The sequence below is a fragment of the Schistocerca nitens genome, chromosome 3 (genome assembly GCF_023898315.1).
Source record: "Schistocerca nitens isolate TAMUIC-IGC-003100 chromosome 3, iqSchNite1.1, whole genome shotgun sequence".
Lineage (NCBI taxonomy): Eukaryota > Metazoa > Arthropoda > Insecta > Orthoptera > Acrididae > Schistocerca > Schistocerca nitens.
The window spans coordinates 763,612,118-763,634,859 of record NC_064616.1 but is presented as its reverse complement, the minus strand read 5'-3'; the positions used below and the strand labels follow the sequence as shown (position 1 = coordinate 763,634,859).

At 43.2% G+C, this 22,742-nt stretch overlaps 1 protein-coding gene across 1 annotated transcript in view; it reads right to left on the bottom strand.

Moving 5' to 3' along the window:
- The window catches only part of LOC126249419 (alkaline phosphatase, tissue-nonspecific isozyme-like), a 592,519-nt gene that overhangs the window by 216,235 nt on the left and 353,542 nt on the right, over nt 1-22,742 (bottom strand). The window contains exon 4 of the mRNA XM_049951072.1: nt 22,329-22,536. Coding sequence (XP_049807029.1) covers nt 22,329-22,536 — 208 coding nt within the window. The remainder of the gene's footprint in view (nt 1-22,328; nt 22,537-22,742) is intronic.

Sequence of the window (22,742 nt, the reverse complement as noted above, 5' to 3'; positions counted from 1 at the left end):
AGTGGGGACACGCGGGTCCGATGTATACTAACGGACCGCGGCCGATTTAAAGGCTACCACTTAGCAAGTGTGGTGTCTGGCGGTGACTCCACAGTGGAATAATTTAAGTTTTTACTAATCAAACTATCCTAAGTAAAGAAAAGTCTGAGTAAAGTTTGTCAGTGTATGAATCTCCAATTTCCAGACTATAGTACATTAAACGTTTTATTGATTCCTTTCTTTCTTTACACTGCTCAAGCCTTGTTGACTGAACCCCTTCTAATTGTTTAATTTCTATAAGAATAAAACAAAGGAAGAGTTGCATCAGTATATCTGACCAAGCATTGCACTGTGCATGGATCGCAGTATTTCTTTTGAATTATTTTAGCACGTTGTTGGATACAATATATTTATGCAGCTGCAGCGGCAAGACGAGGTAATCTGTCTGTTGCGTGCAGGAGCATTGCAGTATAATTGTTAGGATTTTAAAAAATCGCAGTCAGATCCTAGAGAATTGATTTTTCGTGATTTATAGGACGTATAATTAATTTCCGTTTTGTTATCTATCAGAATACTGACATCTCGGAATAAGATTTTCATTACATAAGCTGTACGGCTACACTTCAGATTTTATGGTAACGATAGTAAAGATTCACATGATTGTCTTGCAACAACTTTTAGAGAAGAAATAAAGGTAACGATAATATTCTTAGAGATTAAGCTTTACAGATTTCTTTCCGTCTTTCACCAAGCTTATAATAATTACAAGTTCAGCGTGAAGAATATCAGAGAGGAGGGGGTGCGGGTAGGGCGTTTGCCATGTGCAGCCTACAACAATACCCGACCGGAATCACTTTAACAAATTCATGGCAATGTGTTTCTGACACTTGGGATATTATGGTGTCTCAAGCTAGATTTCCTTTTTTGTGTGTTAAAACGTACCACTCTCAAATTTATTTCTATTGTCCGGAGCAACCACCACTAAAATTTCACGTTATTGGAATTTTCTAGATAATTCACTATGTGGGTCTTGATACCGGCACATTAGTCTGCACAACTAAGGAAATCGGCAATTGAGTTTTAGGCTAATAAGCAGTTCTTACGCGGAGACATGTGACTGTGCTCAGTGTTGTAAAAATCGAATATACACAGAAAACAGGCGTACGGCCGATTGCTCTGCTTTGGAAACACTGAGAGGTGGTTAATTTTGGAAAATACACACGTTCTGAAAATTTGAATACAGGCACCATGTTTGAGACTAAAAACTTCCCTTGTAAGAAGGCAATTGACCAGGAGGATGTAGGACCATGTAAATAACTTAACTTTCGAAACTCTACTTGACTATTGGTTTTACTTGTTCATCGGCATTTTTGCATCTAATCAAGGACAATAGAGCATATACGACAAACCATGATTCGCTACGAGTCTTTCGTGACCATATTGCTCAACGTTTTGAATTATTGCTGTAAAGCAAATCTGTATGGCAACAAAACATGAATTGGAGCACTATATATACTAAAAAGTTCTGTAACAAAGTTCACAAAGGTCTACAAGTTTTTATAGGGTGTTGTTTGCATTACTAACTTAATGCATTTGTATTTTAAATTTTTATTTAGTTGCTTCTGTACACGTGATATTATTGTAATGGTAACGTAATGCATTGTTAACGGACTTATTTTAAATTTAAAAATTCGTTTTTTACTATCCCAGAGGCATTATAAGTCTAACATATCAACAGCCAATAGCTTGGTAAAATGTCATTGGCGATTATAAGTTTATTACGCCAAATGCCGCGCGTGATTAGCCGAGCGGTCTGTGGCGCTGCAGTCATGGACTGTGCGGCTGGTCCCAGCGGAGGTTCGAGTCCTCCCTCGGGCATAGGTGTGTGTGTTTGTTCTTAGGATAATTTAGGTTAAGTAGTGTGAAAGCTTAGCGACTGATGACCTTATCAATTAAGTCCCATAAGATTTCACACACATTTGAACATTTTTATTACGCCTAATGTTTCAGTAAATAAACCTGAATAACCTGTGACAGCCTGTTGGAAGATATCATTTTAACTTTTTGTAGACGCAATTTGTTATGATCCAGAAAAGAAGAAACATGACGGCACGACTCCGGAAAATTGCTGTCCTTAAAATATCTTCGTTTGAACCTCTAAGTTGAAATTCCTCTTCAATTGACACTTGCGCCATCAGCAGCAAATTCTGTATTACTATATGCGACTGGCATATTAACCGGGACGCTACGCATATTTTGCGCGGGGTTCTTAGAAAGATTGCAAGTTTGTCTTCATTGTGAAGTCTATGCGCGGAAGTTGAGCCACGGAGTTTGAGACACACGTGTCGTAAACTTGGCCTCATCTGGAGTGCAGTATAATATCGTACCCGTGGCGAATATTCCTAAACCGCTGCGCGCTAGAGCGACACCGTGAGAATTTGTCTCGGAAATTAGGGCAGCATTACACGGAAGAATTTGGGGAGGTACTTGCAGCTAGATCTCAGCACATAGAGTCTACAGTATGTAGGAACAGAATTGGCACCTTCACGGGTTTTATGATAATATTTTCAGAAAACGTGAATTACTGTCCCATTAAGTTTGCAGATACGAAATTCCCAGTATTACCACTTTCATTACATAAGTAAAAATATAAATCGAAATATATACTGTGGATCAAATAGACGTAGGTCACAAAACAGTCGCCTAGTTCATCTGCTGGAGAAGTGTTCAGACGCTTATAGACAAATGTGTTTGTCAGCTGAATTAAGCTGCTACAAATTATTTAACAAGAAGAAGAACGTATTTTCGACTTTCCTTTCGGGTTAGCGATTCCACTTTTATCCATATTTACTGAGCTAGATGTCATTTTGAGGAATCGGACTAGTGATTAAATATCCATGTAGAAATCTCCAAAATATATCTTCAATCAGCAACGCAATAAAAAACCCAGATATCATACAGGGTGTTTCAAAAATGACCGGTATATTTGAAACGGCAATAAAAACTAAACGAGCAGCGATAGAAATACACCGTTTGTTGCAATATGCTTGGGACAACAGTACATTTTCAGGCAGACAAACTTTCGAAATTACAGTAGTTACAATTTTCAACAACAGATGGCGCTGCGGTCTGTGAAACTCCATAGTACGATATTTTCCACATATCCACCATGCGTAGCAATAATATGGCGTAGTCTCTGAATGAAATTACCCGAAACCTTTGACAACGTGTCTGGCGGAATGGCTTCACATGCAGATGAGATGTACTGCTTCAGCTGTTCAATCGTTTCTGGATTCTGGCGGTACACCTGGTCTTTCAAGTGTCCCCACAGAAAGAAGTCACAGGGGTTCATGTCTGGCGAATAGGGAGGCCAATCCACGCCGCCTCCTGTATGTTTCGGATAGCCCAAAGCAATCACACGATCATCGAAATATTCATTCAGGAAATTAAAGACGTCGGCCGTGCGATGTGGCCGGGCACCATCTTGCATAAACCACGAGGTGTTCGCAGTGTCGTCTAAGGCAGTTTGTACCGCCACAAATTCACGAAGAATGTCCAGATAGCGCGATGCAGTAATCGTTTCGGATCTGAAAAATGGGCCAATGATTCCTTTGGAAGAAATGGTGGCCCAGACCAGTACTTTTTGAGGATGCAGGGACGATGGGACTGCAACATGGGGCTTTTCGGTTCCCCATATGCGCCAGTTCTGTTTATTGACGAAGCCGTCCAGGTAAAAATAAGCTTCGTCAGTAAACCAAATGCTGCCCACATGCATATCGCCGTCGTCAATCCTGTGCACTATATCGTTAGCGAATGTCTCTCGTGCAGCAATGGTAGCGGCGCTGAGGGGTTGCCGCGTTTGAATTTTGTATGGACAGAGGTGTAAACTCTGGCGCATGAGACGATACGTGGACGTTGGCGTCATTTGGACCGCAGCTGCAACACGGCGAACGGAAACCCGAGGCCGCTGTTGGATCACCTGCTGCACTAGCTGCGCGTTGCCCTCTGTGGTTGCCGTACGCAGTCGTCCTACCTTTCCAGCACGTTCATCCGTCACGTTCCCAGTCCGTTGAAATTTTTCAAACAGATCCTTTATTGTATCGCTTTTCGGTCCTTTGGTTACATTAAACCTCCGTTGAAAACTTCGTCTTGTTGCAACAACACTGTGTTCTAGGCGGTGGAATTCCAACACCAGAAAAATCCTCTGTTCTAAGGAATAAACCATGTTGTCTACAGCACACTTGCACGTTGTGAACAGCACACGCTTACAGCAGAAAGACGACGTACAGAATGGCGCACCCACAGACTGCGTTGTGTTCTATATCGTTCACATCACTTGCAGCGCCATCTGTTGTTGAAAATTGTAACTACTGTAATTTCGAAAGTTTGTCCGCCTGAAAATGTACTGTTGTCCCAAGCATATTGCAACAAACGGTGTATTTCTATCGCTGCTCGTTTAGTTTTCATTGCCGTTTCAAATATACCGGTCATTTTTGAAACACCCTGTATAACAAAATGGCAGAAAGGTGACTGTTTAGTATCTCGTCTCTGTGAACTAACTGGGATAACTAAAAATTTCAAAATCTGTAGCGCTTAGTTGTTAAGATAACGACAAGCATTTTAAGAAGAAAAGCGCATTGCGTCAGATAAAGAAAAATGAGCAAGAGATTACTTCTAATACACAGATACAATCGCATACATGAAAACATATGTGACATGAAAACATATGAATACTGAAGCTTACTTTTGTATGCAGAATTACAAACAATTTACATTACTTATTTGCACGGTTCTTAGATACAATCAAATGGAAACCGAACACCCACCACAGCGGGACCGTGGGATATTTCTACTCAAAAATGATCACCACACGGGTTAAGACATTTATCCCACTGGGAAACGAGACGATCAATTCCTGTTTTGTACAACGCGGTCGGCTACTGACAGATCCACGACCGCACTTTCTCGTCCGACTGAAACCGACGTCCATTAATGTCTTTCTTCATTTCGCCAAAGATGTGAAAAAGACACCGAAAATCCTTCAACTTGGGAGCCCACAGCGTTTGTTAACGAGCTGTAACAAAGCATTGACCAGGCTCTCTTCTCGACCGTTAATAGTAGATTGCAGCATCTATCATTTCAGCAACCTGGGATTCTATGCTGTCGAACACTGGGTGGCAGTTGTAGAGATATCCACATTCCATTCTTCAAAATGGTTCAAATGGCTCTGAGCACTATGGGACTCAACTGCTGTGGTCATAAGTCCCCTAGAACTACTTAAACCTAACTAACCTAAGGACAGCACACAACACCCAGCCATCACGAGGCAGAGAAAATTTCTGACCCCGTCGGGAATCGAACCCGGGAACCCGGGCGTGGGAAGCGAGAACGCTACCGCACGACCACGAGATGCGGGCATTCCATTGTTAATAATGGTGTATTCAGTTTCATTAGCTTTGGAGAAAAACTATGAAACTTCTTTTAATAGAAGCTTATCCTTAAATATAATTATTACATTCACGGTGTGAATAATTGACATTTATCACTTTGACTCCTGGGGGAAGGTGGGGTATGCGGCCTGACATCATGTACGGATCCTGCAGGAGTGCGAGATTCGTTCGTTGTGTCTCCACGAGTTTCTATAGTTCCGCCACCTGCAATACGCTTCGTATTGTGTTTAGCTGCGAAAGCCTAAAACCCTACAGGCACCTAGTTTACACGATATAGCACAATAGATCCCGCATGTAGTTTTCTTGTACCCTGATGTAAGCCAGAACTAGGTCAATATATATTTTGTGGTCGGACTTTTCATCTCTTCTGGAGCATTTCTAACTCATTAGGTAACACAAATGTCTCATTCCTGTTCGAGTATAAGATAATTCGATGTGCGTTTTATTTTGTGGCGTATTGTTGTATTCGTCATCTGGTTCAAAAAAATGACTCTGAGCACTATGGGACTTAACTTCTGAGGTCATCAGTCCCCTAAAACTTAGAACTACTTAAACCTAACTAACCTAAGGATATCACACACATTCATGCCCGAGGCAGGATTCGAACCTGCGACCGCAGCGGTCGCGCGGTTTCAAACTGTAGCGCCTAGAACCGCTCGGCCACCGCAGCCGGCTCATCATCTGGAACAGGAATTCCTGTCACAAGTCCTTTTGTTACCTGGAAAATCGGGGCGTTCTCCATTTTATTACGTTTCAGGTAGTAGAGCAAGGTGGTAAAAATTAAAAGAGTTAGATCAGATCGTGAAGTTTCTTCACATTCGTTCAGTGGATGGACAATGATAATTAGTGCTTCCTTCTGAAATTCGAGCACCCTGGCGTGCGCGATATGTAGTTCTACACGACATGACATCAATGATCTACTTGCTGCGGCCTTCCTTTGCTCGAGCATCGAAAAAACCTTGAAAGTAGAACCAAACCGGAAAAAAGCCGTTCTACAGTGTGCTCACGACAAGGTCGTTAGTCATTGTGAACACGTCACGCTAACTTCCTCGAAAGAAAAACGTCGCGTCGTTGATTTTGCCACAGTGGTAATGGCGATGTTGCGAGAGTGTTCCCAATGAGGAATGTTTTGTAGTCACTCACTTATTTTCTAAATGATGGACATATGAATCGGGCGATGTCGATGTAAAAAGCTATATGCGTACAACGAAAATGTTCTGATTATTAACTTTCCTCAGCAAGTGAAATAATAACAGTTCCAAGTAGTTCGACATGGTGCTTAAATAAAACAGCGAGAAAGCTTAATAAAAATTTGAAGCTTTTTGACTTGACAAATATACGCTCTCTTGCTACTTTTAACTTACACATTATCTGTTTCTAAGGTCAACACAGCGTTTGTAACCTAATTTCGCACTTTCATTATATTTGACACTCATTATCGACATGATCACATTTTAATGTCTGTAGCTGCGCTTGTTTTCTCGCTGACTGCAAATTCAAAATGCCAAGGTCAATACTAAAGTGATAATAAATGACTCAGTCAACAAGTGATTAAAAAATATACATCCAAAATAAGTCTACATGACTATAACTACAATCGGATCTGTGACAAAATTTACCTATTCTTACAAGTGTACCCAGCTATATCGAAATGCTATTTACGAGGGGACTTCAGAACGTAAGTTACACATTTTTATGGCAAGCCAAGTAAAATTTTTTGAATGCTGCACTGCATTTCAAAGAGACACATATACGTGACAGTATTTTTCAACAAAGTCTCCGCAAGCAATGATCGAAAGGAACTACCAATTGTTCAATTCCTCGACTATAGAAATCCGCTCCTTGATCACGGAGCCATTCGAGATCACTTGTGTGAACGTCCTCATCGTTGGAAAATTTCTTAGTCCAGATGTTCTTTCAGTCTGTTAAAATGGTTCAAATGGCTCTGAGCACTATGGGACTTAACATCTTAGGTCATCAGTCCCCTAGAACTTAGAACTACTTAAACCTAACTAACCTAAGGACATCACACACATCCATACCCGAGGCAGGATTCGAACCTGCGACCGTAGTGGTCGCGCGGTTCCAGACTGTAGCGCCTAGAACCGCTCGGCCACCCCGGCCGGCAGTTTATGAAGTCCCAATGTATTTCTGCAGAGGACAAAACGGTGAGTAGCTTATAAAAGTCAATATTGTTTACGTACAATGAATGAAATCTACAAATGAACGACTAAAAGCCTTTGAAATGTGATGCTGGGGGAAGATTATTGAAGAAAACAATGGATCGATCTAGTGCAAAATAAACACGTTCTGCAGCGATTCATTGAGAAAAATGCCTAATGAAGAAAATAATGAATCGAAAAGATAAAGTTTTTGTCACATATTGTTACAAGAATGTTCGCCGAAAACTATACTTTGAGGAATGATGGAAGCAAAGAATCGCAGCGGATGGCCTACATATGAGAAAAGAAGGCAGGACCGCAGCAGTTGCGCTGAAATGAAGAGGAGAGCTGACAAGGAATGGAGAGCTGCGTCAAATTAAGCTTAAGCTTGACAGCTGAAAGAAAAAGAATATATCGGGCACAATAAACAGGAAATGTAGCTCTTGAACAGGTAGCAGTCATCTGACGCGATTCCACGGAACTAGGCGGTTCTGTCCTTAGCAGACATATTATTCAGTCCTGCTGAGTTTGTGCGTTACGAGTTCGGGACTAAAATCTGGTAACTCCGGCAACTGCGTCTGAAAGGAAACCCCCTAGAAACCGCATTAACCGAGCACGCCGTACGCACTCGAATCTTTCAACTTGTCACCAGCGGACTCCCCCTCAAACAACATCTAGAGGCATGATGTATTGGAGAGTTCAACTTTATCACGGCTATAATGTTCATATCGAATTGAAATTTTGTCGTAGTAAAGATCTCAATGCAAGAATAAAACGAGACACAGGAAAATACAAGAATTACTTCAACTTTACAGTATGCCTTCCTGAAATATCTCCTCTTTGTCAGGGGGAAACATCATCGCTCTGAAGGAGCTACTAAAGAATTCCAGCCTCCCGACAAACGTATGAAGAATCTAACGCTACGGGAACCTAAGCCTTCCGTATTGTAGGGCTTGTCAAAAATTCGTAAAGAAAAGGTACCAGAGCGACCAATCGTTAGTCCGTCTGCTCTTTTACATATGTTACGTGTTTAACAAAATTATTGAATCCCGTGATCAAGCACAGTGAACATAGTGTTGAGAACTCTCTGATTCTCGCGGAAACTAGAAAGCAGACGAAGACAGGACCAGATAAAGTCATGGAGATCCTCGATGCAGTCTCTCTGCTAACGAAAGTACCATTAAAAGACCTGTTAAAGCTATTGATTAGTTATTTCTCCCGTGAAATTTTAAAAATAGTTTCACCACATCTTGATGACCACGCATTTTTTGTTCAGTGGAAATTATTAGGAAAACTTTGAAATTTGTGGTAAGTTCTATGGGACCAAACTGCTGTGGTCATCGGTCCCTAGGCTTACACACTACTTAATCTAACTTAAACTAACTTACGCTAAGGACAACACACACATCCATGCCCAAGGGAGGACTCTAACCTCCGACGGGGGAAGCCGCGCGAAACGTGATAAGGTGCCCTAGACCGCACGGCAACCCCGTGCGGCAATTATTAGGAAATGATTGACGGAAATTACTAGGGAATGATTGACGTGGAATGACTTGGCATAGCTGTTCAGAAGAAATGGGAACTCAGTCCGTGAGATTAATTCAGGTCTATCTAGGAAACCAGTCCATGATGCCATTCAACCAGGCCAAGAAGACCGACCTATTGTGCGGCTTTCATTCTGGGACGCAACAACGTGTAAAATAGGCAGAGTCAACAAACAAGGAGTCAGACCTGTTCTCTAGCCGCCCAGAAAGATTAACGATAGGTAAAAAAATAGCCTTGGCCTGAGAGTTCCAGGAATTTAATACTGTAAATGATGAGCCACACAGTAGGAGATTTTACTTTATTATATAAGCTTTCAAACGGTAACTTCATTGTTCCATTACGGCCAAGCCACGGCCGGTAGTGTTAGCTGCCTGTAAATTCTTTCGTCCCACGGTCTAGTAACAGGAAGTCAGCACCGAGGAAGGGCACCTTGGCCACGCACCTCTCTCATGTGCGTACGAGGTAACGCCGACCCAGGCGTCGCTTAGCAGGCAACGCTCTGGAAAGTTCCATGCCGCCCGCACGGTTTGCTCGGTCCTGACCAATCAGGGCGGAGGGAGCCGCGTGGAGCGTCGAATATAACCGGCCGCCCGCCGCCGGGCCCGCTCTCTTGTATTCTTGCTCACCCGCGAGTCTGATGCGCGCCCTGTAGCAGTGTAGACCTTCTCGCCTCTCCCGGTGCTGCGGCACTGTGGACTTAGTTTTGGCAGACAACAACTTTCGGTAGCTTCGCGAACAATGTTTCGCCAAACTCTAAGCTCTGGCTCACCCTCACCTCCCTAGGCCTATGTAGCCCCTTCCAACATGCTTTAGCCAATAAATGGCCTTTCTCTAAAAATAATCCTAATCATTCCATAACGCCCACCGCCTGCCCATACGCCCATCCTGTACAATACGTTATGTGGGAGTGTGGCAACTATTACGTGGGCCAGTCTATAAGGACAGTCTATGATCGCTGTGCAAACACTATCGCCATTTCAAGTACAGATATTTCGAAAAATTTACAGTGGTAAAGAAAATTCTTATGAACAGTGAAAAGATTATGTTTAACACACGAGAAATTAGGTTCCAACACTTAACGTCTGGCTATATGTGATTAGTGGTGCCGTGGAAACTAGACTCGTATGACAGAAAGTTCAACAGAGACCGGTTATGAACGCATCCATGCATGGGAGATGGTTCAGAAAAAATACTTGACATAATTTACCAGTTGATATGAGTGGTGGTGCTGTAAGCGAAACTGAACCGCGAGCGGAATGGTAATCTCTGGGCTCAGAGTGCGCCCTGTGACGTAAATATGACATAAGGTAAACAATAAGATGCCGTCTTCTCTTATCTACCAGGCGTGGATCCCCATCCTCAAAACATCCAATAACTTGCTGGGACACTCTCAGGGTCATCTAATACGTTTTCAAAAGTGGAACTATGTCATCACCAGTATTCGTAATTCGCCGTCTCCAGCTTGGCCACAGCCCATCATCGCTTTCGTCTCCAGCCATCGTCATCGCTGTGTATGTCATCTGTCATCACTGAGCTTATCATCAATTTTGTCGAGACTCACGACCTTCACTGGAAGTTATCTTTTTACCTGTCGTCGCTTACGGTGACACTCATTGCTTTACCTGTCATTGTTTCTGCCAGCAGTCGCATCCTTCGCGAGAAATTGTCTTCGTCGTCAACTGCTTTGTCTTTCTTTGAGCTGTCGTCATCACCAGTGTCTTCAGTGTGATCTTTATCACCGCTCTTCACTTCGCCATTGATATCGATCGTACTCCCGCAATTTGATCTCACTGTCTGTTTTCTCGTGATCACTGGTGGATCGTCTTGTCACCATCACTATAACAGACATAGATATACACCGGTACACCACTCCTAGATACACATATTCCTACAACCACAGCCCCGCCCCACGTTCACTTTCCAAGTATTTTATCTTCTCATTTCTTTCCTAACCCGCTGCCGGAGCGACTCGTTCAATTTAACTACCAACTCTTCTACAGCCATCAAACTTACCCAATATTTCCTTCATAAGTATGTGCAACTACAGCAACCACCAACCACAAACACAACAACCACGTTAGCATGACATATTTTTTTAGTAATATCACTTATAGAAGCATCAACACCTGCACCACCAGCACCAGTAGCAATGCCAGCACTGTATCCAGCTCCATCTCGTGCACCATCACCATCACCATCACCATCACCATCACAATAAACAGTGCAAGCGCCTCTGTCATCACCATTACTACCTCAATCACGAGTACCAGTGTCATTACACAACATTCAACCAACCCATATCCTCTAATCTGCCAACCAACACATCTGCCCACTCTCCTCAGCCAGTGTCCCCTACGAAACCAATTTCTCTCCTTACAAAATCCTTCAATTCCAACCTTCATTCACAAATCCTCCGAGAACATCCCACTTTTGGGACCCACGCCAACGTTACCCTCTTGTCTGTTCGTCGTCCCAAACAACCATCTTCCACACACCATCCGCCGCCCGTCATGTCTATGGTCAAAGGAGCTGATTCCGAGACCACAGTAGATGACGTCACACAGAAAGGAAATTCGAACCCTTACCTGGCAATCTGCACTTTGATCCGAATCCACAATAACCATGGATTCACTTACCGTATCATACATACAACAGCAGAAACCCACTTCACTGAAAGACCCAATGTCTACATAGAAATTGCACCAACCTTAAACTGTCTTTCACCTGTAATACTTGCAATGGAGCCCATCAATCATATTCTCACAAATGCAAAGCCAAACGATTCCCAACGAAACCCAAGTTCGCCGTCCCCATCCCGCGAGTAGTTGACTCTGTTTATCTAAATAAACTACCTCTGTTCCCTTCCCATAACTTCGTTCGAGTGGTCACAATAGTCTTGTAAATCAACCACACATTCCAACAAATTACTCTGCTCTCCCACCCCAATGACAGATGACAGGACAATAACGAACATTAAAAGGTAAGGCAAAGCAGTAACACGACCATCAGGAACAGAATGAGGGTATCGAAGCTATAACCAGTAGCCAATGGCAATACCAATCGCAGTTGTACAGAAACCACATGGCTCACTTTGCAATTCTGGAGATTTCAAAGCGATGGTTAATTCTCAGTCTCTGATTGATTCATATCCTAAACTAAAAGAAGTGATTTCAAAATTAGTTGGTTGTGTGTATTTTGCCAAGATAGATCTTAACGAAGCATATTCGCAAATCCCTTTGGAGAAGACACACAGAAATTTATAGTGGTAAATACTCCGTTTGGTATCTACTATTACAAAAGGTTACCCTTCGGAATAGCCAGGCACAGCTCCGGAGGATCTCTTACAGAATTGGAATCTGTTTTCATGATTCTACAAGCGGCTAATTTGAAATGCAACGAAGACAAGTGCATCTTCTTTTAACGTGAAGTGCAATACTTGTTGGTTTTGGGTGGGTTTCCCACGGTGCCACAGGAAAATCTACATCTACATGATTACTCTGCAATTCACATTTAAGTGCTTGGCAGAGCACTACACTCGTTCGTCCTCTGTTAGAATACTGCTGCGCGGTGTGGGATCCTTACCAGGTGGGATTGACGGAGGACATCGAGAGGGTGCAAAAAAGGGCAGCTCGTTTTGTATTATCACGTAACAGGGGAGAGAGTGTGGCAGATATGATACGCGAGTTGGGATGGAGGTCATTAAAGCAAAGACGTTTTTCGTCGCGGCGAGATCTGTTTACGAAATTTCAATCACCAACTTTCTCTTCCGAATGCGAAAATATTTTGTTGAGCCCAACCTACATAGGTTGGAATGATCATCAAAATAAAATAAGAGAAATCATAGCTCGAACAGAAAGGTTTAGGTGTTCGTTTTCCCCGCGCGCTGTTCGGGAGTGGAATGGTAGAGAGATAGTATGATTGTGGTTCGATGAACCCTCTGCCAAGCACTTAAATGTGAATTGCAGAGTAATCATGTAGATGTAGATGTAGAAAATGCCAGAGGAAGCTACATATAAGCGCCCACCGAATACGTACACCGGTAAGCAAGGAAGCAGGAAGCTAGACGGCCTTATCACCTCCTCCCCCCCCCCTCTCTACAAGAGGAGGGATTTATTGTATCATTCTTAAGGGTGCACATCGAATTACCACAACACGGCGCCACCTCACAGGCATAACCACTCGCCTTGCGCCTTCCAGTTCCAAGCAACAGCTTAACAGTTCCTACTTACAGAGTAACAGGGTAATCACGAGTGTCTCCATTTTATATGTAGTCATCGTGAAAACGGGTCACAAGGAAGTAGTCTCCCCGAAAAATATCTAAACGTATTATCATATACTGGGTAAGAGTGGTTTACTGGCTAATCTTTCCAACCGGCTATGCAACACAGAAAACATGGCCAGTACAACATTAAATTCAAATGGGCTCTCTCAAGACTCGAAAATTCTGACAACAGGTACAACATTGAAGATCAGTGACCTGAATATCGTAGGAATCTGTAAAAGCAAATGTGAATATCTCTCATGTATGTGTTGTGAGAACAATATGGACATAATTACTCTACCAGAAATGTACACAAAAGATGACAGTGATCTCCAAACCAGAGGAAAAATCCCAGGATATAAACTGGTAGATGCTCGTCAAGACGAACACCATGTGTACTGAATAGCAATATAGTTAGGGTGACAATAACTGATTACAGAATGGTTTCCAAGGACTCTACAGACAACAGTTTTATCTTGGCACTGATGACATATGTGACTACTATTATCAACATCTACAAACCTCCAATAGTGGTCTGGTTTACAGCCCCATTCAGACTTCTTACTGACCCTGCCACCTATGTTTGAGACTTCAGTAGGCACCACCATGCTTGGGGATGTAAGGATAATGATATAAATGGCAACATCTTAAATGGTTCAAATGGCTCTGAGCACTATGGGACTTAACATCTCAGGTCATCAGTCCCCTAGACTTAGAACTACTTAAACCTAACTAACCTAAGGACATCACACACATCCATGATGAGGCAGGATTCGAATCTGCGACCGTAGCAGTCGCGCGGTTCCAGACTGAAGCGCCTAGAACCACTCGGCCACAGCGGCCGGCATCTTAAATGGTTTGGCTGTCCTTGAACGCTCTGTATTTAGTTTTTAGTGCAAAGGACAAAGCAACTTTCCGATCGGCAAGATGGCAGAAAGACTGATTACCAGACTTACGCTTTATCACTACCGGCCAAGCTAATGGAAGTGAACTGGGAAACAGGAAAGTTATAGACTCTCTGCCACACAGCCAACATAGGCCGATTTTCATTGATTATGTCATCTAGATACCGTTAGTAAATTCATCTGCTAAAGCTAGTTGGAGTTGTTGATTTCATCCCTGTGCATATTAAGAAGTATGACAGATTTACTAAAGCTGTCAAAGAGGTAGCAGAAAGAACGACAGCCAGAGGAAACAATACATCCCAGGATGGTCCTACGAGTGTGATGAGCTATACGAGGAATATCAACTTACTTATTCAAATAAAACATCAGTCGAACTTCTTCAAACACTGAATGACCATAGAAGAAGGAAGTGGCAAGAAGCTATAGAGAGCCCTGACTTCACCCATTCGAGTCGAAATGCGTGGCAGCGAATGAAGAAATTGAGTGCAGATTCTGGGCCTGAGAGATGCCAACACAACATCACACCAAACGAAGTCGCGACATGCTTATTGCAGAACTCTGAAGCAGAAAGACGAAGAACAGCACTAGGCTTGTGAAGACACAGTTATCATCCAAACGCTCTCAGTTAGTCTCCCATCCGGAGGTCCCAGACGAGTACAGAACCGATGAGCTGGAGGAAGCTTAGGCAAGTGTGCGTACAAACAAAGCGGCTGGTTTCGAGGAAATATATCCGAGTTCCTGAAAAACGCTGGCCCTAAAACGAAGCAGTGGCTGTTACAACTATATTATAATACTGATCACTGGAAAAATTTCCAACAAAATTTAGGGCTGCAAAGATAATGCTGTCAAAAAACCTGTTAAACATGGCAACGAAGCAGCACATTACAGAGCCATATCACTACTTAGTGTAGTTTATAAACTACTAGAAAGACTGTTGCTAAACCGTATTCAACTGCACTTCCATCAATATGATGAGAATCAGCAGCAGTAAGAGAGTTCCATAAGTGTTTCACTCACCAGAACTTACTTCTATGAAATCAACTACAGAACGCACCTGCCAGCACACTCAAATCTAGAAAACCACCCTGGCCAACGCAAGAGGTTCCTCTCGTGAACAATGACAAAACCAGCGGCTGTATTTGAATCTAACGTCGTTCATTATTTTAAACATGCTACCAGTTTCGACACCACATGGTGTCACCTTCAGCCCTGCATATGGAAACATACATAACATGACGAAGGGTATGAGAACACAGACAACATAAATCATAGTTTATGACTAAAAAAAGATAAATCACATCATAAAATTATGTAATAAAAATATGGTATTGTTATAACGTAATGGACTTGAGAAGAACCCATACGTACAAAGAGCTACAGCAGCAACGTGATCACAGCCACATACATCTCTAACAGCCACTGTCAATATGTATCCATAGGGTTAAAGTGGCATACATAATATGCGTCGACGAATTATTGCCGAGGAACATCTTATGTGGCAAAGTCACTATTTACATGTAACAAAAGGCTATAATGAGTAACATGACAAAAGTCAATCAGTAAAACCAGTAGGCCCCTATGTGCAACTACACATACTGGACCATAAACTAAGAAAAACCCATATACAAACCCAGCAAAATAAAACCAAGAACATGTGCATATTAGTATACAGTTACATGACAAAGAACTCCGAAGAAGCCGGCCGAAGTGGCCGTGCGGTTAAAGGCGCTGCAGTCTGGAACCGCAAGACCGCTACGGTCGCAGGTTCGAATCCTGCCTCGGGCATGGATGTTTGTGATGTCCTTAGGTTAGTTAGGTTTAACTAGTTCTAAGTTCTAGGGGACTAATAACCTCAGCAGTTGAGTCCCATAGTGCTCAGAGCCAACTCCGAAGATTCCATAATGATGGAAACCCAGGTAATAACTTACGCAAACTTGACAAACGTCGAGGGCATCCGTACACGTCCCAGACGAAACGCATAATGCATATTTTACATCTATGCACACCTAAACCACACCATGGTAGCAGTACACCAGTGTAACCAAACTGTGCGCCATAAGTTTTTTTCTGGGACGTATACGGATTCGCTCGACATTTGTCACGTTTGCTTAAGTTATTACCTGGGTTCTCATTATTATGGGATCTTTGGAGTTCTTTGTCCTGTTATTGTGTGTTAATTCGTACATGTCCTTAATTTTATTCTGCTGGGTTTCCGTATGAGCGTTTCTTAGTTTATGGTAGCGTATGTGTAGTTACACATACTCTTCTGTCATGCTACGTAGTTTCCATATGGAAGGGCCTGAAGATGACACCAAGTGGTGTCGAAACTGAGAGCATATTTTAAAACGAATCAACGACGTTAGATTCAAATACAGCCGCTGGATTTGTCATTATTCAAGTAATACGTGTCTGGCTGCAGTCCCACTTGATGGATTACCAGAGACTCTTGAGTATGATGTTTGTCAAGAGTGGAAAGAGGTTTTGCAGAAGTTTCAAATGGTTCAAATGGCTCTGAGCAGTATGGGACTCAACTGCTATGGTTATCAGTCCCCTAGAACTTAGAACTACTGAAACCTAACTAACCTAAGGACATCACACACATCCATGCCCGAGGCAGGATTCGAACCTGCGACCGTAGAAGTCCCACGGTTCCGGACTGCGCGCCTAGAACCGCGAGACCACCGCGGCCGGCGCAGAAGTTTCCTCCGACTAATTCTCATCTCATAACTAACCTTAACAGAGGTGTGAATGGATTTGTTCTTCCCAGATAACTATGGACACCCCTTAATCGATTCCGTACAGGGCATGGAAGATGTGGTGCCTCTTTGTATAAATGGGGGTCCAAAGATGCACCGGTGTGTGATTGTGGTGATTCTGTGCAAACTATGCGGCACCTGATTGAAGTGTGTATACTATGAAAATTTCCTTATGGACTCAGCGAGCTGCATTTGGTGACACAAAGAACTGTAGAGCCCTAGATATTAAGTTAAAATATTTTCTCTCGATTGTTTGTTTACTTGTTTATATTACGTATATTTTTGTGTTTTTTAACCTTTTATACATGAAGTTCTTAAACAAGACTGTAAAATGTCCATGTTAGCCATACGAATAAATAAAATAAATAAATCGTGAAAATAACATAGACTGCCAAGAGACACAGAAGTTATTTAGATTTCGTTGTATTAAGTATAGGACATCCAGTACCACCCATCAGACTGTAACCAAGTTAAGTATCATTTTGTAACACACTGTTAATAAATGTTACTGGTTATTTCTTATTGTGTTGCCACATTTCTGTTTTAGTGTCACCCCCTCCCCCACTCACGCCCCAAACCCACGCTCCCGCAGCCGATTTTCTCAAAAGAAAAGATTACGTTAAGATTAGGCAGGGCTGTATTCAGTGGCACCAGGGGTAATATGTGCATTCTGATGGGTTTTTGGTTCACTCGTGATTGCCATCGGCGATCAGGTGGCATTCAAGAGGCCTGGCCGTGCTACCTTTGTTTAGATTCCGCAAGTAGGAACAGTGCTGAGTTTAGAGAAGAACAGTGTTTGCAACAATCATGCCCCGCCGACGAACAAGTTCAGTTGTTTGCACGGTGTCGCAATTTGGCCCTGCGGTAGGGTGGATGGACGAATCGGGATTACTGCACATGTTGGTTGCATTGTATCGGTGACACGTCGCTGCTTTCAACGGTGGTGTATGGAATATTTCCACACCTGTAGACCAGGTTCTGGATGTCCGTGTAGTACAGACGCACGTCAAAATCGTCGCATTGTGCGTGCAGCTGTGTCAGGCCGACATCATCAAGCGAAGAAATCTGGCCACATGTTGCACGTGCTGTGTGAGGACCAATGAGAACTGTCTGCTTGCGGAAGGACTATGATCACGTGTGTCTGTGGCCAGGCAACACGACACCGCCAAGAACGGCTACCCTGGTGTCGTGCAAGAGTCAACTGGAGAGTGGGATGGCGTTCTGTGGTCGTCAGCGATGAGAGTAGGTTCTGTAAGCATGCGTGTTATGGACATGCATGTGCACGTCATAGACATGGTGAGCGGACTATTCCGGGGTGCAATCGCTCACAACAAACAGGTTACACCGCAGGCATTTGGGGGCATCAGTTGCAACTCGCGGTCACATTTGGTGTTCCTGCAGCGTAAATTAACCAGTACCCGCTACACTGCACAGGTTGTTATCCTTGTGCTACTCTCGTTTCTTGTAAGGGAAGGTGATACGCTTTTTGAGCAGGAAAAATCACGTCCACATACTGCTGCAGCGAAGCAACGTGCTCTTCGTGATGTACAACTCCCTTATCACCAGATCTCTCGCCAGTTCAAGATATATGGGACATGACGAAGGAGAAGCTTACTCGCTCTCCAGAGCTTGCAAGAACTATTACTGAATTGCAACAAAAGGTGCAAGATTGTGGCGACAGTCTATCAAAGGATGACATTCAGCAGCTTTATGAACGTTTTCATGCGAGAATGCACGCTTGCGTTGACGCCAGAAGAGCGAGGGGGTACACTGTGTATTGGCGTGCCTGTTTTGGCACCGTTCACTGCGACTTGTGTGTTTCCTTTGGTTTCAGTTTGTTATCATATACTCCGACGATGATGTACTACCTGTCTCATCATTGGTCAGTGAAATAACCCTGTACTGGGTGATGTTCATTTTTTCTGGCAGTGTAGTTAATATTGTAATTTTTGTTTTTATATGCATGCATCTAAAATAAGAAAATGGCATGTCATAAAGAAGATGAAAACCTAAATTCAAATTGACGTGGGTAACGAACTAATTGCGGAAGTTGACTTATGAACTTGTTTAGAAGAAAGACCTACTGGCACGAACAGAGAAAAAAGGATGTCAGAAATGGAACTGCTCAAGCAAAAGGTGTCTTCAACAAGATTGACGTCAAAACGCACCAGCCTTCAAATCACGAAAAGGTTTCTCAAAGCCTATGTTTGGACTGTGGCATGCTATGGTTACGACACACGAACTCTGGAGACTGAGGAAGAGAAGAAATTAAATCCGTTAGAGAGTTGGTGTTATAGACTCATACTCAAAATAAAATCGACTAACATGGTTCGAACGAAGAGGACCCAATAACTTTGGGTGAGTAGAGAATCCTGCGGCCGGCCGCAGTGGTCTCGCGGTTCTAGGCGCGCAGTCCGGAACCGGGCGACTGCTACGGTTGCAGGTTCGAATCCTGCCTCGGGCATGGATGTGAGTGATGTCCTTAGGTTAGTTAGGTTTAAGTAGTTCTAAGTTCTAAGGGACTGATGACCACAGCAGTTGAGTCCCATAGTGCTCAGAGCCAGAATCCTGCGGAAGTCAATTCTCAAAAGATGACTGCAACTGATTAATCATCTAATGAGACCCGAAGGACTCCTGAACAGAACAATGCATGGGTATGTTAATTGGAGGAGTTCTAAAGGAAGACCACGATGAAGGTAAATAGATGTGTGGATGTAAGGACGACGCAGAAATCAAGAGGAAATCAGAAGGTAGTGAGGAGTGGTGATATGCTGCCAACTTAACTGCTGCCAATCAATCCCTGGACTGATCACTACAGAAGAAGCAGATACATTCAATTAACACTTTGCTGACCGGCGACAACACAGTGGTGTCGTGCGCGAAATAGCGGTCAACGGCCGGCGACACCACACTGGTGTCGTGAATATAGTATCGCGCAGTGGCTGGTGACAGCACTTTAGTATCTTTTTCATTCTGTTGGTGTTTTGTTTAGGTAACAATAAGTTACACACGTAAACAAGTTTTTTGTTTTTTTTTTTGTTTTTGTAAATACTTGTGCACTTTTATCTTGGCAGGCGAAAGAGACCATACGATTATTTACCATGAATGCGCGGTCGTCTTGTCTGACGTTCCGGACGACTTGGCCGATTGGGAAGAAGACATTGGATATCAAAAAAATTAAAGTGAAGCAGGATCGTCGGGAGATAGTGAAACACGTCCGAGAAGAATTCGGCGAACGTTACGGTTGCCAACTGATGCGGATGAATCAGACGAAGAAGACAGACTGTGATTTAATGAGGACCAATAATAAGTTTGAAGGATCTCCGGGTCCACACATATTTCCCAAAGATACACAGAGCGCCATGGATATCATAGAATTGTATATTGGGAACGATCTACTTGAATATATGAGCAACGAAACTAACAAGTATTACAGTCAAAATTGCAATATTAGGAAATTGGATTTAAAAAACGCCAAATTTGTCGACGTTACGGAACCCGAACTTAGAAAATAGTTTGAGCTTGCTATCCTTATGGGAATTGTAAAAAAGCAAGGATCGATGATTACTGGTCAACGAATCTGTTGATAGACACCGATATTTCGCAAAACGATGTCCCGCAACCGATTCAGGCGAATATTATCATTTTTACATTTTTCCGACAACAACAATAAGCCGGATAATGCCGACCGGTTTTTCAAAGTGCAATTCGTAATTGATTATTTTTCCAAAAAGTTTAAAGAAACGTTTAATCTAAGTCAAAACATCTCAATTGATGAAGGAATGATACCGTGGCGTGGAAGTTAAAGTTTACAATCCGTCTGCCGGCCGCAGTGGCCGTGCGGTTCTAGGCGCTACAGTCTGGAACCGAGCGACCGCTACGGTAGCAGGTTCGAATCCTGCCTCGGGCATGGATGTGTGTGATGTCCTTACATTAGTTAAGTTTAATTAGTTCTAAGTTCTAGGCGACTGATAACCTCAGAAGTTAAGTCGCATAGTGCTCAGAGCCATTTGAATCATTTTTACAATCCGTCTAAAATTACGAAATATGGTTCAAAAATGGTTCAAATGGCTCTGAGCACTATGGGACTTAACATCTGTGGTCATCAGTCCCCTAGAACTTAGAACTACTTAAACCTAACTAACCTAAGGACATCACACACATCCATGCCCGAGGCAGGATTCGAACCTGCGACCGGAGCGGTCACGCGGTTCCAGACTGAAGCGCCTAGAACCGCACGGCCACACCGGCCGGCACGAAATATGGCATACTCATTCGGATGCTGTGTGATTCGAGTACGTGATACATTTCCTCATTCAAGATATTTTCCGGCGCTGGCCAACCATTACCAAAAACAGTGATGGAATTAAAGACACCTTCTTATGGAAAATGACATCACCTCTACATGGATAATTCTTATAACAGTGTAGAACTTGCAGAGAAATTACTTGAAAAGAAAATTCGAGTTTGTGGAACGATGAGGCAAAATAAAGAGTTTCCGGAAAAATTAAAGCGCGCAAAAGTCAATGTGTTTGAAGCTGGTCATCAGCGGAAAGGTGACTAGCGGCCGGCGGCAAGCCAAGTAATCCGAAATAGCGCTGCCGGCGCCAAGCGCATAAATTTGTACGAGACGTGCGTGCAAAGTGTTAATACTGCTTGGTGTTCGTAGCTTGTAACAAATAACTTGTAATAAATAAAAAAATATCGTTACTTATAGTCTTACAAAACAAAGAATTTACTCATAATAGTCACAGAACGAATACATATCTACTATGGCCATATTAATAACCTTCGCCGCGCAGAATTAGCCGAACGGTCTGAGGCGCTGCAGTCATGGACTGTGCGGCTGGTCCCGACGGAGGTTCGAGTCCTCCCTCGGGCATGGGTGTGTGTGTGTTTGTCCTTAGGATAACTTAGGTTAATTAGTGTGTAAGCTTTGGGACTCATAACCTTAGCAGTTAAGTCCCATAAGATTTCACACACATTTGAACATTTTTGAATAACCTTCAAACCGCTCGTCAGCCTCTGTTTGAACATTGAAACCGTCTCTCGTACGAACTAGTTCCAGTATTCGTGATACTATGTTCCTGCATTTTGTGCTTGCTGCTTGTTTCTGAGTATAGTCGGGCTCTGTTCTTTCCTCGTCTCACAAGGAAAGCAGTCACACGAGAGAAAAGGAAGAGCGTAATGCACTTTCGTAAACTTGATGGATGTTATACGTGTTACTGAGCTGAGAAGGCGTAGACGTGCAGAGAATGGTGGAACCTGACCTATGAGGTGGTCCAGCGGAGTGCGCGCGAGCCGGTTGAGCTGCTGGCGGTTCCAGGCATAGGCGGCGCGCAGGCCGCGCCGCTTCTTGTCGCGCAGCCAGTCCTCGATCAGGTTGCGGCCGTCCAGCCGGCGGCCCTCCTCAGCGTCCAGCTCCGGGTCGCGCGCCTCCCTCGGCAGCCAGTGTCGCCGCCCGCCGCCCAGCACCACCTGCCAAAATCATAACAAAGCTATGCGTACATCGACGAAAAAAATTCCAACACCAAGAAATCACTAATGTAGAGTAATGAAATTTCGTGAATACATTTATCTGGGTAAGATACACTACTGGCCATTAAAATTGCTACACCAAGAAGAAATGTCGCCAATAAACGGGTATTCATTGGACAAATATATTATACTAGAATATACAGTTT